We start from the raw sequence: 17,384 nt of genomic DNA on the forward strand, positions 1-17,384 counted from the left end.
TTTAGCAGCTTTACAAAGGATTAATGCAGATACTGGATTTTTCAGGCTATGTTACATATAACATTTTCAATTGGGCCTAGCCATAATGAACATATTTTGCATACTTTTATCTCTTTAGTCCTCAGTAGTTTTTTTCAGTTCATTTTATGCTATTTTGCCCATATGAGATAGGTTAGAAATAAGTATCCATTTAAACACCCAGTTCTGATATTTTTTCCAGTGAAACTTAATAATTTTTAGACACTATTTCCTTAGTAATTTTTATGCCTATTAGGTTATTATTTTGCAATATATCTTTATTGAGTTCTGCCTTTATTGAGAAACAGATCAAGAGAGTTGCAGAAGATGTGTTAAAAGATGAATTGGTCAACTGTCTTTTGGTTGTCTCTTTAGTTGTGATAAACACTCCTTCAAGTAAAAAATTTGCATTCGTATCAGCTTGTGTTTGTTGAGTTGACTGTGCTTTATTCTTTTCACCTTACTCAACAGTAGAAAACGCTATGGATTATCTACTAGAGCTGTCCACCCATGCCAAAGGAGTAGCATCTTCAAAGTCCTTGGGTTTTGATTCAGTAGCATCATCGCTAGCTCTTGTTAATCAGCAAAGATCTGTTGCAAATGAAAGAATGGGGGAAAGTACTGCAGAACAAAGTAATTCTGAAGAAGAAAAAGAAAAGGTCCTATCACCTGATGTGCAGCTGACTGAAGAACTGGATTCCTTACTAGAAAATGCCCTTCAGAGATACAGCTTGAGTGATGAATTGCCTAATTCTGCAAATGACCAAATAGTGCATAAGGACTCTGTGGAACACGATGGCTTTAATGAATTTCTTGAGCAGGAAAAATCTGATTCAGGTTGCAATGTCCTACTTTTTTCACAGCATACAGGGACAAATAATGAGGTTTTAGAAAACTTCTGCTGTTCTCAGCCACCAGTGAGTCAGCTGAGTGTCCAGACAAGCTTACCAGCTGCATCAGACACTTTTGCACAGATATTGGAAGATGCTGATTTGTCAGAAATACATGTTCAACATCACATAGCTTCAGAAGCCTATGAAGAATCGAATGGAGAAATATGTGGAAATTCTGATCAGACACAAGATACTGTTTTGGATCAAAGGAGTGTGACTGCTGCTTCTGACGAGTCCTCCCAAAGACCCCTGGAACCTGGAGTAGCTGTCACTGGATACCCTAATTCAAGGTGCCTGGAACAGAATGAAGAGGTAGCAACTGCTTTTAACAGCCACCAGAGCACTTCTCTTCCAGAGGCATACGTCTCTCTTGAAACATCCAGTTTCAAAACACCCAAACCTGCAGATTTTCAGCAAACTCTGCAGGGTTATAACTTAAATTTTTCTACACCGCCATGTCAACCTCAACAACACTGGAATCTCATGGCTCCCGTGTTTTATCCATACAGCGGAAGTAACAGCTTTGTAGCTCCTGTGGCTGTCAGTCCAGGGCAGTGGAGACCTGTTTCAGACTATATGACTTTGGAAAAAGGACATTTTTTTTCCTCTCCAGTGGTTTCAAATGCCTGGGATAGCAACCCTTCTCTGAAGGTACGGGGAAATCAAGATAGAAACTCAAAATTGAACCTCTCGCAAGCACAGCAGCCACCTGTTTGTCACATGATGAGAAAAAAGATGCACCTTATAGGTGAAGTACTTGTTCTTCTCAGAGGTGTTCCAGGATCAGGAAAATCGTATTTGGCAAGGTAGAACATCTATATTGTGAGCTTCTAAAAGAAATTGCTTAATTGTATACAGGATTCAGTGCAGGCAGAGGCAATTTTCTGACATTTGTGAATAATTACGTTTATACCCTGATTGCCAGCTACATGGTACATGCAGCATAATGAATAATAATTGCAGAGGGCTGAGTTGCAGCTCCTTGACCTCTAGTAGAAATTGAAATAGCAGGGGTTAGCTTTAACTTCCATCACTGGCCAAAGCAGTTGCTGCCAGCAGAGGATCACTGCAGTAGTATTAGGTCTGCTGTGTTCTTCCAACCGCTGGTTCATTTGGGGTGTTTCCTTTCAATAACATGGATGGAAATATGCCAGCTCTTTATAAGCAGAAATTCCCTTTCCACTGTTGGAATTCTGTTGTGTAAGCAGTATGCGTGGAGCTTCTTGGGTGGAATTCTTGATTTCTTTTCTAACTCTTGAAAAGCCTAGACTGAGCTTAGATTCCTTTGGCTGGCACCTGAAATATTTGGTGCAATTAAGGCTGTATGTGTATTTGACAGTGTGAAAGTATGTCACTAGATGTAGATGGAAAAATACCTCCCTTACTGTTTTGAAATGAGACTGTAGGGAACCTCTGTCAGCTCTTTCCCCTAGATATCCTCAGCTTTTGGAAAAGGAGGGAAATTATTATAGATTATTTTTGCCTGAAGGGTGATTTTTTTTTTTTTTTTTTTTTCCCCCTTACCTAAATTTGCTGCTTCCATTCCAGATCTTGGTTTTGTGCAATAGACTAAATACATATAAGTATGGTAGCAGGTAACAGGGTTGGGGAGGAGAAAGGGGAGAAGCTATTTACTTCTTGATCTTTCACAGGACTTTGCTTGAGGATAACCCAGGTGGAATCATTCTTAGTACTGATGATTACTTTTATAAACATGGACGATACTATTATGATCCTGATTGCTTAGGGGAAGCACATGACTGGAACAGGAAACGAGGTGAGAAATAAATAAGGGATTAGCTTGCTTGTTTACAGTTCAGGACTTGTGTGCTGTTTAAAAAGCTGCCTGTCTTGTCATGCCTGTGTCAAAGGACAAGTATTTATGTCATAATAGAAGTATTTTTTTAATATGTGTGTGGAAAAAGAATATGAGCACAAACTCAGGAGTCATCTGTCCATTGTGTGTCTTGCAATTAAAAATGCCAGTGTCTTTGTCAAAAGATGGTTTTGTCCTCAGATTTCACCATGGTATGTACTTTGGGTTGTGTCCCATTTCTGGAGTGGTAATCTGTACCATCTCCCAGAGATACTTGTTCTGAGATGAGACGTTATATATGCATATGCAGTAAGTAATGAGGATGTTGATACCAGTGACACTTTCACAGATATTCTCGTGCTCTTGATTATTTTTTCTCTTGAGCACTAAATTTTTGGCAAACTTAAAAAAAAATTATAAGAGTAAGAATAATTTTTTTTTTCTGCCCATAATGGGTGTATTTTTTGATAGTGGCTCCCACTAAGATCGCCATAGAACAACTCTTTTTAAGCTTTTATTTGCTAAATTTGAACCATGATCGCTTTTCTACTGCCAAATTTCGAACCAGTGGAGAAATGGGTTAATAAGAAATTTGTGATTCAGTGATAACTTTGATTATTCAGACACATTGTAACATAGCTACAGAAACATGGTGCTGTATCTCAAAGCTAGTGATTCTAAACATTTCATTACTGTGTATTTAAATTACAATAATTCTTTTGATTTTTCATATTTTATACAGTTTACAGAGTGGACTAATCTTAAGACTGTTAGAAAGCCAAGAATTTTGTATGCAACAAAGAAGTCCACTTTTAAGGTGATCATGTAGTTTTTTTAGTTTAATTTACTGATTGATTAGTCATCTTGATGCATTTTACATCTGCATTTTCATTCCTTGATTATCATACATACATTAATTCAAAAGAATGATGTCATTTCTTAGTAGTTTTACATGTGAGGGGGGGATTTCTAGAATAAGAGAGCCTTGAAACAGATCAAGCTGTGGCAAGAATTCTTTACACAGTGGTTAATCATTATGGATTATCTACTTAAAAAAATATTACAAATTTAGAGAATTAGTATAAATGTTACATGTCCACCCTATTGTAATGAAATTAACTATAAACTATATCGCATTCTTTTGTACATGTGTGTCTTTCAGCCAAAGAAGCATTTGAAATGAGAATCTCGCCTATAATAATAGACAACACAAACATACAAGCATGGGAGATGAAACCTTATGTTACTTTGGTTAGTATTACAACTTGATCAATGCGAAAAGGGATTATTGACCAGCATGGCAACAATGCATGTTATAAAATGAGATTGTCATTCTCAGTCTGGCTGTTATTCCACAAAGAAGTCTGGAGTCAAAAAAAAGTGTTACATGGAATCATATTACTCAGTGTCATATTCTGTGCATGTCTGAGTATTGACATGGCCTAGTTTCCAAGTGACAAAGCCAAGTGCTTTGCACTTGGGAGCAAAATAAATATTGTTGAGGAAACTGAAATCTGTTTCTCTTTTATGTGATCAGTAAAATTATAAGCTACTTTTAAAATATAATCAGCACTAATTAATAAGAGTGATGTTTGATGCTCTGTGAAGCTTGAAAACTCAGTCTTAGTTTCATCCTAAATATGACATAGAGGCAGATATCATCTGACCAGTGGGAGGGCTAGAGTTATCAAATGTTGCTAGCTTGCTTGAAGTTACGTAGATTTACTTAATAGTTTTTATTGAAGTGATGTAATCAAAATAATGCACATGCACTATTTTATGTTGGTAGCGTAGTGCTTTTATTTAGTGACTAAAAGTGACCTGCTTTTATTTAGTACTAAGTAAACTCAATCTACATTTAACTTCCAAAGTTACATTTAATGATTTAAATAACTTGGTGAACTCTGTTACATGTTTCTCATACTCCAGTTTTCTGGAGCTTCTCACATTTTTGCTTAATGCTTTCTAAATGACTGTCAGCACTTTTAGACTCTAGCTCTTATTTTGCTGTTGATATTCACCATTTTGGTTGGTAGTTTTAAAAATTTTTTTTGCTTAGAGTCGCATTTTCAAAAATTGCTTCTGATAACAGAAATAATATATTGGGAGAAATATTATAAAGTAGATCTGGAATTTCTCCTACCATGGTACGGAAACACATCGGAGAGTGTAGCATGTAGAACTGACACCTTTTGAGCAGATACTGTACATATGTTGCATGTGGTAATGGATTAGTGAACAGGGGGACTTAACACAGATAATTTTTATTAATAAAAATTGTATTTCATCCTTGCGTTCATTAACGATTGTCAGATTAACAGTTCTTTCATAAATTAAGTCCTTGATTTTGCTGTGTACTGAATTAAAGATACAACAAAAGTTCTTCCAGGAAGTGCAGGGTTTGGTAGGGTGATAAGAATTTTTTCTGAAAACAGGAATGGGGCTAAATGACATGGTATTCAGTGTTTCTCTTGATGAGACTTTGGGCTGCTTTTCTGTCATGATGAAACTAGGCCATTTACTTGCAGCCTGGTCAAGTTTCCCATATGTGGTAGGAAGGCTGTCCACAATAGCTGTGTTAACGTAACTGAATTGCTTGTTTTGGAACTGGCTCACATCTGGTCAGCTCTGAATGTAAGCCGTGAGCTTTCCTCTGTCTCGGAGAGGCTCTGTGGACATGCACACACTGTACCTGGAAAGAGGAGATGTTCTGCACTCTTGATTAGAGGAGGTAGAACATTTAAAGGCATGATATAATAGTAGTGATTTCTTTTTTTTCCTGTGATCATGGCACACATTCAGTTTTACAGTAAGAGATACATACACATGTGCTTAAAAATCTCCACTTATATAATCAGAAGTGAAACACTGAGCAAAAGTATGTTATTCCAAATGTTTAATTGGTTTCGAAAAATACGAAAACCAGCTTTAAAGAAGTGGGCTACACATGTTGTGTACTTCTTCGCAGAAGTAAGAAATGGGTGATGTGGCTTGTTCTGTTTTATTCAGGCTCAGCAGTTCAAATACAAAGTGATGTTCCGAGAACCAGACACTTGGTGGAAGTTTAAACCAAAAGAGCTTGAAAGGTAAGAATGCAAAGGAAGATTTCATACTAGATTGTATATCTTTCAGAGTCTATAAACTATGATTTTTAAAAAGGTATTGCTTAGTACAGTGGCTGGTGAAATAGCAAGATATCAGTCAAGATTTTTGCCAATAATAAGTAGCTTTTAAATATTTTATTTCTAGAATATTATCTTCTGTGGGATTTTATACGTATTATGAGATTATTTTTTTCCTGTCACTATATTACATGCAAAAGATACTATTAGCAATAGGTATTATCTAATGTTTTAATGATTGCAGTTCTTTTGCATTTAAGGTGGAGTGGCTGATCCTTTGGGTTCCTGAGGTTGCACAAATGATGTCAGTTTGGGGCTGTTTTTTCATCTGGCCGGTCTGTTGCCTTACTTGAAATGTTTCTGCTGTCACTGAGTTTAAGGCAATCAGCACCTCATGGCCTGAGAGGGGCAAACCCCTGTGCGTCACCATTGTTGTTTACCTCCTCTTTAGCAGGACCTTCTGCACAGTCATAGAGCCATTACTTAGAGCCAGAGTAGGCAAGACGTAAACCTTATGTAAGTGAATAATAAGGTAGCTAGAAAATTGTCTGGATGCCACATTCAAAGGGTATGATCGGTGGTTCGATGTCAAAGAGGAGGCTGATGTTCTTTAGGATGAATACTAGGGCTGCTACTATGTAATGTCCTTTTTATGACTTGGATGTTGGGACAGAGTGCACTCTCAGGAGATTTGCAGGTGATACTGAATTGAGCAAGAGTAGTTTGTTCAGCCTTAAGAAGAGGCGGTTAAGGAAGGATGGTATTGTTGTCTTCAGCTACCTTTTGAGAGGTTATAGAGGAGACTAAAAAGATCTCTTCTGAGAACTGTGTGGGGATAGGACAAAACAAACGTAAGCAAGTTGGAACTTCAGAAAGTTTTGATTATATAAAAGAAAACCCAAAACTTACTTTGAGGGTGGTCAGGCACTGAAAGAGTTTGCCCAGAGTTTGTAGGTTTTCAGTCATTTGGGATACTCAAAATTTGACAAGACAAATCTCTGGGCAACCTGATGTAGCTGTACCTCCTCTGAGTAGGCGGTTGGACTATGTGACCTCCAGAGGTCCCTTTCAGCATAAGTTATTTTGTGATTCCATAGTATTTGTTGTCATCTGAATTTGCATGCTTAGTGTAAGGTTGGCCACTTTTCAAGCAAGGTAAGGAAGATTATTTTCTAAAATAGAACTTAAACATTTTCTCCTGTACCTTCAATTTCTGTTCTGCCATCCTGGGCAGGATTCACTTGTTCTAGGTGGAACTGCTGCAGAGCGCATAGCTAGCTGGTGTTTAACAGAGTCAGTAAAAATTTCTAGCCAAAGGATGTCCAAAATAATAGGTGAACAGGTTTTCCTCAAGTCTCAAGGAGTTTAGCAAAAGCAGAGAAGGAAGATAATTAAAAAATCTTCTATACCCAGTTTGATATCCTGCATCACTGTCAGGATCTGATATGGTGTATTTCTAATATTTATTTGAAGAAGATGCATTATTAGTACAGTTTTAGATTTTAGTATTAAGCAAACCATCCTATTGCAGAACAGGGCCACCAGGTGGGGTGGAGAAGTCAAGTGCAGTAGTGATTTGTCCGAGATACCCTGTTTGGAATGACTTAGTGCACTGATACAGAAGGAATTGCTGTTTCACAGCTTTTGCCCTGGTCTGCTGAATTCTCTGGTTCGTCTTGCTGTAAACTTATTATCATTCACTTATTCTCTTCTCTCATTGTAATACACAAACCTGAAATGTTTATTTTTCAAATTTTTGTTTTTTAAATTCATAGGCGAAACATTCATGGTGTATCTAAAGAAAAGATCAAAAGAATGTTGGAACGGTATGAACGCTGCCTTACTGTTAGTTCAGTATTGGATTCTTCAGTCCCAGACAAATCAGAAGCTGCTGGCTGGAGTGAAGATCCTTGTCAGGAAGAAAGCCATAGGTTAGATTCTTTACTAGCTTTGTAGTCTCAAATAAAAGGCTAAAACTTCAAAGGTCATAGCAATGGAACCTGGATACTGCTGTTGAACAGTGAATGCATTAAAAAAAATAGTTAAATAATAGAAAGAAATACACTTCATAATTTTCTTAATTTTGAAGAATTTCAGGATTTCTAGAAATGAACAGTCAAGGCATCTAGTCAACTTTCCAATGCTTTTTGAAAACCTCCAAGTATGGCTGTGTGTTAGTCTTCAGTAGGCCAATCTTGACTGACTTTCTCTTATCTTAGAAATGTGCTGTTGGATGTGTGTTGGAGATACAAAACGCTTAAAATATGTAAAATGCTTTTCAGAAGAATGTAGTCTCAAATATGAGCAAATTACTATTTCTGAGTCTGTGTGTTCCCATTAGATGATGTCTTTGTGGTAGAAGCTGTATTCTTCATGCAGTAGTAACAAGTCATCTACTTGCTCTTGAGTGTATTTAATTTAGACTTGTCTAGATTTATGTTGGTTGTAGAGATGACTATTTTGCAGTGGCTAACCTGAATAATGTTGTATATGCATTATAATAATGCATAGGAAATCAGATTTTATTGTAGTTATTTTGTTTGGGTTTTGCATACTTAATGTATTTGAAATGAAGTGGGCACTGATAATAGTGGAATGTAGTTGATTGTAATAAACAGTATGACAAGAAGAGGCATGTCATCTCCTGGTTAACTTCTAGACTTTCTTTAGCATTGAGCCATCAGGAGGGAGCAACAGTCATTAAATAAAAGCATATTTACCAGGTTTGCTGATCTGAAGGAGGAAATGTCTGGCAGCAAGGTGCTTCAGTACATAACTGAATGCTGGGAATGGGGAAAAATAGACTCCTGAGGAAGTATTCTTAGCCCAATGCTGAAGTAAGAAAGGGATACTTACCAAGAAGAGTTCAGCTTTGCTTAGCTGCTTTCTTTTTATAATGGAGTGTTGAGGCTAGGGCTAAATCATCTTAAATTTGTTTTCCTCTCACTAGAGTTCTTCAGCTGGATGATTAGTGTCCTAGAAGGTGGTTTCCAGATTAAATAGCCAAACCAACATTAAAAATGTGGGCAAATGCTTAAAGAAGGTTTGAAATGGGTTTATCATTTATTCCAATTTGTCTTTCAGAAAGAAAGAGGCACATTCTCATGTAAAGAAAGGAAAACCTTTTGCTTCTGATGTGGAGCCTCTTGAATTAGCTGAAGATGATAAAACTTTTCCTAGTACTTCTGTAACATTAGAAAGTGACTGTGATCCTGAACATCTTCAGAAAGAGGAAAAAGAAATGGAAAATAACTCAGGGGAACACAGTTCTGAGAACAGCACTGTTCAAGATGACTTGGATGTTTATTTATCAGATTATGTAGAAAAAGAATTGCTATTGGAGAAGAAAGAAGAAAAGGGAGAAAAAATAGAAAAAAATAATGAAACAGAGATGGATGAGCTTGATATGACCACGACTGAAGAGGCTGTGTGCTTGCATACAGGAGTTGAGGAACACAATGATAACATTCTCAAAGTTCAAACTGAAGTTGAACAATCTGGTGAAATATGTACAGAACCAAAATCAACACAAAGTAGTAACATAGTGGAACCAAGCAGTTCAGCTTTTGACACATCAGGAAAACCAGAACTACTAAACTTTCTGGGTGACTGGCCTGTAGAACAAACAATGGGACAGAGAGTCAAAAGGGCTAGAAGACTAGAAAAATCTCTGAAGAGTGATAAGGAAGGTAAAACTCCTAGTCAGCAGCATCCTGAGTTAGGTAAAGAGCAAGTGGGCCTTCCTGGGACCTGTACTGTTGAAAAAGGACAGGAGGAAGAAAATCGAGCCTCTAGCTGTTCCTCTGTTAGCTCAGATAAAGTTACAGCAGAACTGCAAATGATAGGACACTGGCCTGTCTCAGGCTCATTAGAACAGAGACAACAAAGGTCCAGGAGAATGAGAAAGACAAGTCTAAATCTGTCTGATGAAGGTAGAAATACTGAAGGTGACATTAATAGAAATACTCTTGAGACTGAAGGTGATATTAGTAGAAATGCTCTTGAGACCGTAGATGTGCTTCGTGGGATACCTGTGAACACTGTAGAGCAACCGGGTACAAAGAGTTTGCATATGCACCAACATGAAGCAGTAGGTAGTGAAACAGTAGGTGAGAAAAAACCCCAGCAAAGTAAGAGAATGAGAAAACATCACAAATTAGCCCTCACTTTTACAAACAACAATTTGCTCCATCCCAAAGAGGAGGAACACTTGTTTATGTTTAATGCAGCAGAAGAGAAAGAGGACACATGCTCATGTAGACAAAAGAGTAGCCATTCACAAACTGAATCACAGGACTTTGCTCTCCTGTGGAGATTAGAAAAGAAAATGCTTTTTCCTGAGACTACCAAAGTATTGCATGGCAGACTAGACGGCTTCAACCCCAAAGATGTAGATAATGCCTTGGATTCTCAGGGAAAAATACCCTATCGAGTGATGTATGATAAAAGCACATTCGTGGAAGAAAGTGAACTTATCAATATTGATGAGTCTGAAAAGCTAAATATGCTGTGTAAGCTTTTTGAGTCTGTTTCATTTGAAGCTCTGAAAGATCTGTATGAAAGATGTAACAGAGACATAGACTGGGCCACAGGTCTGCTGTTGGACTCTGATGAAAAGTTATACAAAGATGTTGATACTGAATGCTTTCAAGTAAGAGAAGCTGAGCCAGTTGTCGCAAACCTTGGTTTCAAGGCAAGTACAAACTATGGTGAGAATCTCAAAGACTGCAAAAAAACGCTGCAAATAATTGGGGCTGGTGATATCTCTGAGCCTTCAGAAGACAAGAACTCATCACTCGACATTACAGAAAGTAGCGCTACCAAGGCAACTGTGACAGATGCTGATGTATCTGACTCAATTGCTACCTCATTGAATGATTCGGAGGAACTGAAAAATTCCAGAGACGCAGCCCCTAGAACTGATGTAGGCAGCTCAGCAGCAGGTATCATTGAGCCATCAGTTTCAGGAAAGCAGAAGATAGAGTCTGAGAGTCCTGTTGAAGAAACTATAAATCAGCCATCAGTCTCACAACTTGATGCAGGTTTCTGTATATCCATGACTTTGCCCCATGGCCCTAACACAAGTTCCACCAATTTGAAATTTGAATTAAATAATGAAAGTGACAGCAACCCTTCAGAAAGCGATGCAGAGAATTCCAAAGTGACTGCTTTGTTACTGGAAAAGGATCATGCATCTCTGGTTGGTCCTAGGAGTGATAAAGAACTGGAGAAGGCTAAAGAAACCCAGGGGAGTTCCAGAGAAACATGTGGTAAAGAAGAAATTGAAACTCCAAGCTCGGATGAAGCTAAAGCCAAGATACAAAGCCCTATACCAGCATCACGCACAACCTTCAATATAGATTGCCTAGAATTAACATTGCCTCCTGAACTGGCACTCCAACTGAAAGAAATATTTGGGCCTGTTGGTATTGATGCAGGTATGGGCATACTTATATCCTTATTTTTATGAAAAAGCTCAGTTTGGCTAAGAAAACCTTTCTTCCTTTGCCTGTGGTTCTTTTTCTTCAAGCTTGATTTTGGAGCAGATTTGCACAGTTCCTCATGATACTGATGTTTGCTGTTGTTCATCCAAAAATGGAACTGAACTAAGCATGGCATAAAATATAAATGCAGTAGTGCTACCTTCTACCTTTTGTCTTTTTGTACATGCACATACTTCAGAATCATAAGAAAATATATTGGCTTATTTGCTTCTTGAGCAACAGGCCTTTGAGGCTGTATTCAAACTCTGAGGGGATATTAAGATGATGAGGAAGATGCTAAGTATAACTGGTTAGGAAAAAAGGAAGAAAAAATAAAGCTTTAGTCATCACTTAAATTAGAGAAGGAGAAGATGAATGATTTAGAGAATGTAAAGTGCAACTGTACTTAAAAGACGAAACCAGACTAGTCTGCTGAGAGACTATGATGAAGGAAGCTGTAAGCAGCTTGAACATGCATCACAAAAGTTAAAGATTGATAGAAGAAGGAAGAAAAGAAAACACAAGGGACATATAGTTTGTTTGTTTTCTCTCTCTTTTTTTTTTTTCCTTTGTTCTCCTGAAGATTACTTGAAATCCTGGATACCTGTTCTATTGTTGGGTTTGTCTGCTGGCCTCTTTGCCTTCCATGCCTACCTCCTCCCCCCCAAAAAAAGTTTGGTTTTGATAGCAGAAAGGTGTTTTACTGTGTCTGAAATATGCCCTGCCTTTTTATTTAATACATAGGTACTTCTTGCGTTTTTATTTTTGAAAGGGTGAGAAACAATATCAGAAAGGTCTTTTAGGGAAAAGATGTATCATTATGATACCATGATAATTCCTGTTGTTGCCTTTAGAGTTAGAGGGGATACTTGGAGTTTGGTTCTCTGAGTTTGTGTGTTTGAAAGGAGGGATGTGACTGCTGTTGGGCAGTGGCAAGTATATTGTGTTACATAAAAGAGGTTGCATGTGGCTTGCAATAAAATAGGGGGATCACAGTTTCACAAATGAAACTGTGGTTGTAAATTCACAAATGAAACTGTGGTTGTAAATTAACAGTGGCTTTGTAAAAGAAGGTTCTGCTAAAAAAAATGGAAAAAAAGAAGAAAAACGTAGTTGTTCAGGTAATCATATTTCAACAAGATACAATTAATGTTAACTATGTTTTTCCTACCCTTTCTGAGTTTTTGAACACCAGATAATGAATTCTGTGTGTAATGCTTTTTTGTAAGTTGGCAGTTGCTGAAGTTTTTTTCAGGCATGGCAGTTTGTGCAGAATCTCCAGAATTCAAATTAATAAGTCTAAGCTACTGTACTTTAATTGCTTAGGTAAGTTTTTGTAGAATGCTTTAATGAATATGTTTTCTTTCTTCCATAAGGATCACTAACTGTTGAGGATTGTGTGGTTCATATTGATCTGAATTTGGCAAAAGTGATTCATGAAAAATGGAAAGAATCTATTCTGGTTAGTAGATTTCTTGCTTATGATATGGTATGGCATGCGCTTTGTCAGACCATTTGTCTCCTTATGTGTTGGTCTAAATGTGTCAAATGCAAGCATCTTTGTGACAACAATAATAAAATACAATAGTAGTTTGTAAAATATATGTATATCAGCATGTCATAATCATCAGAGCTGTTGAAAGACAGTTTAAGAGATTAATGAACTGCATGTCATGAGTGCCTCATCAGGAAACCAAAATTCTAAAAAAAAGGATCATAATGCACAATTTCACTACAAGATTGATCAAAAATTTCACTGGCCAAAAATCATTACTGGCTTTTTGACATATAAGAAGAGGGTTTTTTATGAATAATTATGTATACAAAACATCTCCATGTACACTAATTGAGAAGAGTTCTCTAACCTCCATTCCTTCATAGCCTTAGGAAACTCAGAATGCTTTTTGGCAAAACTTTTGTTTGGTGTATTTAATTAAGGTTATGAAAACTTAGCAGTGGGGCATGTTCCTCTACCTTGATGTGTTTTCAGAAAGATAGTTCTATCTTTTAAAATTCACTTCGTAATTATTTTTCTTAAACATTTTTTTTTAAAAATATCCAATCTTTGAGAAATACTGTGAGACATTATTTTGAAGCTGGTTTACTTAGAAGCTAACACTTGTGAAGATTCACTGCAAAATTTATAGCTTGCTTATAACATTCGTGCTTTTACTATTTTTATTTAGAAGCGTCAGAGGAGAGATGAATCATGTAAGTTGTCTGCAGAAGGTATCTATTTCTCTTAATTGTAAAAATACTTAATTCTCATTATAATCATATTTAATTCTTTGAAACTTCAGTAAGGTTGCAAGTATTCTATCTTTTGAAAAATGATAGATTCATTTATTAAGCTAAGCTTTTTTATTTATTGCCCTTGCTTCCATTTACCATTCTCTTTACGGAGGCATGGGGGGGAGAAGAAGTTAATTGTAAGCAGAATCACTAGTCCAAGGTAGATGCAAGCAAAAAGCCTGTCATTTTGTGTACTTCGGAGAATTTAAAGAGAAGCTCTGGCTGGATCAGACAGCTGTTCAGTAGGATTTCTGTAATCTCTGTGACAAAAAAAGGTGTGGCTGGAGAATGACTAGCAGAGTAAAATTTCTACAGTTGAAGGAAGGAGGTCAGGAATACAACATTCACACGTTGTTGTCCTTGTCAGAGGAACTGATTTTAGCAGGAAGATGTATGTCTTTGTTCAAAAAGTGTTAAAATCGCTGACGATCCAGTTTTCATTCAGCTCCCTAAAGAAATGTCCTGTACAGCAGAACCCCTCTACTCTTGCATGGGACCTGGGTGAAGACTTGGATTGCAGCGTGGGTGCAAAATCTCCACAGGAATGACCAGGCAGTGCTGTTAGCATTAAGTGTAAAACCCGATTGTTAAGCATCTGTCCTTAAATTGTAGAGGAAAGGCAGGTAAACGTGTAAACGCATGAGACAATAATTCTTTTATAAAAAGCAAACAAACCTCCCCACTTAATGTATGTGCAAGGTAGTTTATAGCTGTAAGATATGTCTTGGCACTTGAAAATTTGGTTAGGGAGTCTGATTGTTTTGCTTTTGTTTTACAAAACAGATAAAGATGATCAGACAGTCTTTGCAAAATAGTGGTGCTGAAGGTAAAAATGTGTTGTTAGATTGGAAAACTTACCTAATTATTTTGGCGTTGCTTGTATAAATAAGCTAATAATTGTTTTATTTGTCACCTCATTTTCATTGCTTTTGAAGGTCCTACTGTGATTCAGCAGATAGATACAGATGGCTCAGAAATGCTGTTATCTCAGAATGCAGACAGTAAAATACAGAAGAAAAAAATGAACTGGGTGTCAGGTTCATCTAATGACATACAGACTAAAAAACCAGCAACATCAGACGTTTTTCCTTTTATGGATCACTGGAATGCTCAGATTCAGAAAGTTTCTCTCAGACAAATAATTTCTGAAGAAATAGCTATTCAGGAGAAACAGGACCTGGTATGGATAGCACCAGTTTTTTATGCAGTTTAAATTTGTTACTATTAATGAAACAGAGTATGTCTTATCTGGTGACTCATCTTTGTGCTTCTGATTACACCCTGAATTCGTGAGACAAATGCATGCCAATTAATATTGTTGATTACTGTGATACAAGAGTTTGCTTGTGGTAGATGTTTCTGATTTAAAAATATAAATCTCATTTTAAAATGTAATATTTTGATTGTTTCACAAACAGATCATGGTGCATTTCCCTATACAGGTTAGCATTTGTGTTTGGTTGAATTGTTTTTTGATTGCTTACCTAAAAAAAAAAGATCAGTGTGATTTCCCACACTTTTTATTGGGAAAGTGAATTAAAAAAAAATCTTAATTAGCTCCATGCCTTGTTTGTTTAGAAGTGGATTGAACTGATTTTAATATTTTTTGTAAGGAGAACCCACAACATTCCTAACAGATGAGACATTAAAAGAAATACTTGAGGTTAATCTCAAACAGGTTTCTGTACCCACTTGTCAGGAAATAGTAATTTAAAAAAATATTTTTATTAATCTGCCACACGGTTCCCATAGCCACTCTGGTTGGCGTGTGCATAATGCTGCCCTCTACTGCCCGGGAGTTGTTCAGAGCAGGCATTTTTATTTGTCTCTGAGAAGTAGCTGTCCTAAAAAAGAGGAGCTTTGTTTCTACTGGTATAGAAAGCTGGATGGATTAGCCTGTACTTTGAAAGAATGGCTTGTGGATTCTTTCTCTGAACTGCATGTATGTGGCTTACTGATAATAACAACTGTGATGTCTGCAGCTTTCAGTTTGGATTCATGGAGCTTGGCTTTGTTTTGACCACTTTTTTTAAAAAAAAATCTGAGTATTGGAATCATCAGTCTGATTTATTCTGGGCTATTATTATGCTTTCTCAAATGACTTCACAAATATGAATATTTATTACTGTACAGCTTCAGCCACACCAAACCAAAATTGTTTACACTGTTCAATAATAAAATGTTGTTTCAATCCCAGGCCCTCAATATGGAATAGAGAGGTGGATTTTGCACAAGCTTAGCATTGAACTAGATAGACTAGCAGGGAATGGATTCCAAAACTTAAAATCTTCCTTTTGCTTTGTCCAAGTTATAAGGGAGCTCCAGCTGAGTCTGTTCAAACAACTGCAGAGTACTGCAGTGGTGTGTAGTACAACTTACCTGTCCCTACTTTATTCTTATCAGATCAGTGTGGCAGGCTGATATTGGCATGTTGTCATTGCTGTGGGTGCACGCCTACTGAGCAGATACTTTTTGAAATCTTGAAAGTGGGATTGGCTCTACTGTTACTATATTTTGTTCTAATGAAGAACTTGTGATATTTTTCCTTTGTCTTCTGGGTAGAATCGTGTCCCTTCTGTGGCTAGAAAAGACTGTGCTGCTAAACTAAAGGAGAAGCAACTTTTTGAGATGTTTCCAACTATTAATCAAAATTTCTTAATGGATGTCTTCAAGGACAACAGGTAAGAAATCTTTAAAGTTCTTTGTAAAAATGGTACTCAGTAACGCTATAGTGCACAGTTACTATATTAAGAGTTAAGATCCTGCTAAAGAATGGCTTTTTCCAAACTAGCATACTTTTGGTAGACCTAAATAAAAGCAAAACTAGCTGGTCTTAAAAGCAAAAAGGGCATAAAAACCTCTATGTAGACTTGTTTCTTTTTTTTGGGCAGTAGATGGTTTCTCTTATTGGGAGAAGAATGTCTCTGGCTATTGACCTCTCACTGGCTGTCAGTGGAACTGCCTATTTGCTCTAGAGCTGAGGTTTAAATCAAGTGAGAGAAATTAGCAGGAGTGGTAATAGTGGGCTCACAGAAAATGGCATCCTCCCAAGTGGAAAACTACCATCACCTGATGTTAGCTATGAGTCCTTTCCTGGTTACTACAGCAGCTCTGAAGGAATGAGCTATCTCTCCATCTCCTCCTGCTGACTTTCTCTTTTCTGCATTATGTTTCTGGGATATGTGGCTACCTTCTTAAATCCACATTCATGAGAACTGAACTTTTTTTCAAGAGAAACTTATTTTTTCATCCTTGGCCGACTGAATGTCTGTCTCTACATACGGGTTTGCATGCCTGCTTGTCAGTCTTTCTGCTTGTCCAGGTTGTTATTAAAACCTTTCCTTGTGGAATGGTTAAAATACATCCTTCATCCATCTCTACAGCTCGAGCATTTCACCATCTCTTGTTTTTCACATTGTAAATCCCCTTCATAGTGTTGCCTTTCCCAAAATCTGTCTTTACTTTTGATCAGTCTTCCTCTTGTCTGCTTACTGAACAGCAAGAATAAAGAAGAAAGAGGGCTTATTAGAAATCTGATGGCAACTGATGTCCTATTCTTATTTCATTAAATTTAATACAAAGCTTGACTGGAAATACAAGGATTTTTTGCATAATGCTTTCAGAAAACAGATGGTTTTAAATTAGTTTGTACTATCTAACCCTGACCAGAGAAGATTTAGGATGAAGTAATTTATCCAGCCCAAAAACCAGTGTTTACTTCTAAACTAATATCTGTTTGATTAAGGTAGGATGCAATTTA

General features: G+C 37.0%; 1 protein-coding gene across 10 annotated transcripts in view; it reads left to right on the forward strand.

The window, feature by feature from the left end:
* N4BP2 (NEDD4 binding protein 2) overlaps positions 1-17,384 on the forward strand; it is a 43,119-nt gene that overhangs the window by 14,983 nt on the left and 10,752 nt on the right. For 6 of the 10 annotated variants that reach the window (XM_074866033.1, XM_074866027.1, XM_074866025.1 and 3 more), the window contains 10 exons: positions 490-1,717; positions 2,564-2,688; positions 3,890-3,978; positions 5,737-5,813; positions 7,625-7,780; positions 8,934-11,287; positions 12,709-12,794; positions 13,519-13,561; positions 14,560-14,804; positions 16,187-16,305. In XM_074866033.1, coding sequence (XP_074722134.1) covers positions 490-1,717; positions 2,564-2,688; positions 3,890-3,978; positions 5,737-5,813; positions 7,625-7,780; positions 8,934-11,287; positions 12,709-12,794; positions 13,519-13,561; positions 14,560-14,804; positions 16,187-16,305 — 4,522 coding nt within the window. Of the gene's footprint in view, positions 1-489; positions 1,718-2,563; positions 2,689-3,889; positions 3,979-5,736; positions 5,814-7,624; positions 7,781-8,933; positions 11,288-12,708; positions 12,795-13,518; positions 13,562-14,559; positions 14,805-16,186; positions 16,306-17,384 lie in introns of those variants that run through there. The other 4 variants (XM_074866032.1, XM_074866031.1, XR_012628662.1 and 1 more) reach the window with 4 other exon arrangements.

The sequence above is a fragment of the Strix uralensis genome, chromosome 4 (assembly GCF_047716275.1).
Source record: "Strix uralensis isolate ZFMK-TIS-50842 chromosome 4, bStrUra1, whole genome shotgun sequence".
NCBI lineage: Eukaryota > Metazoa > Chordata > Aves > Strigiformes > Strigidae > Strix > Strix uralensis.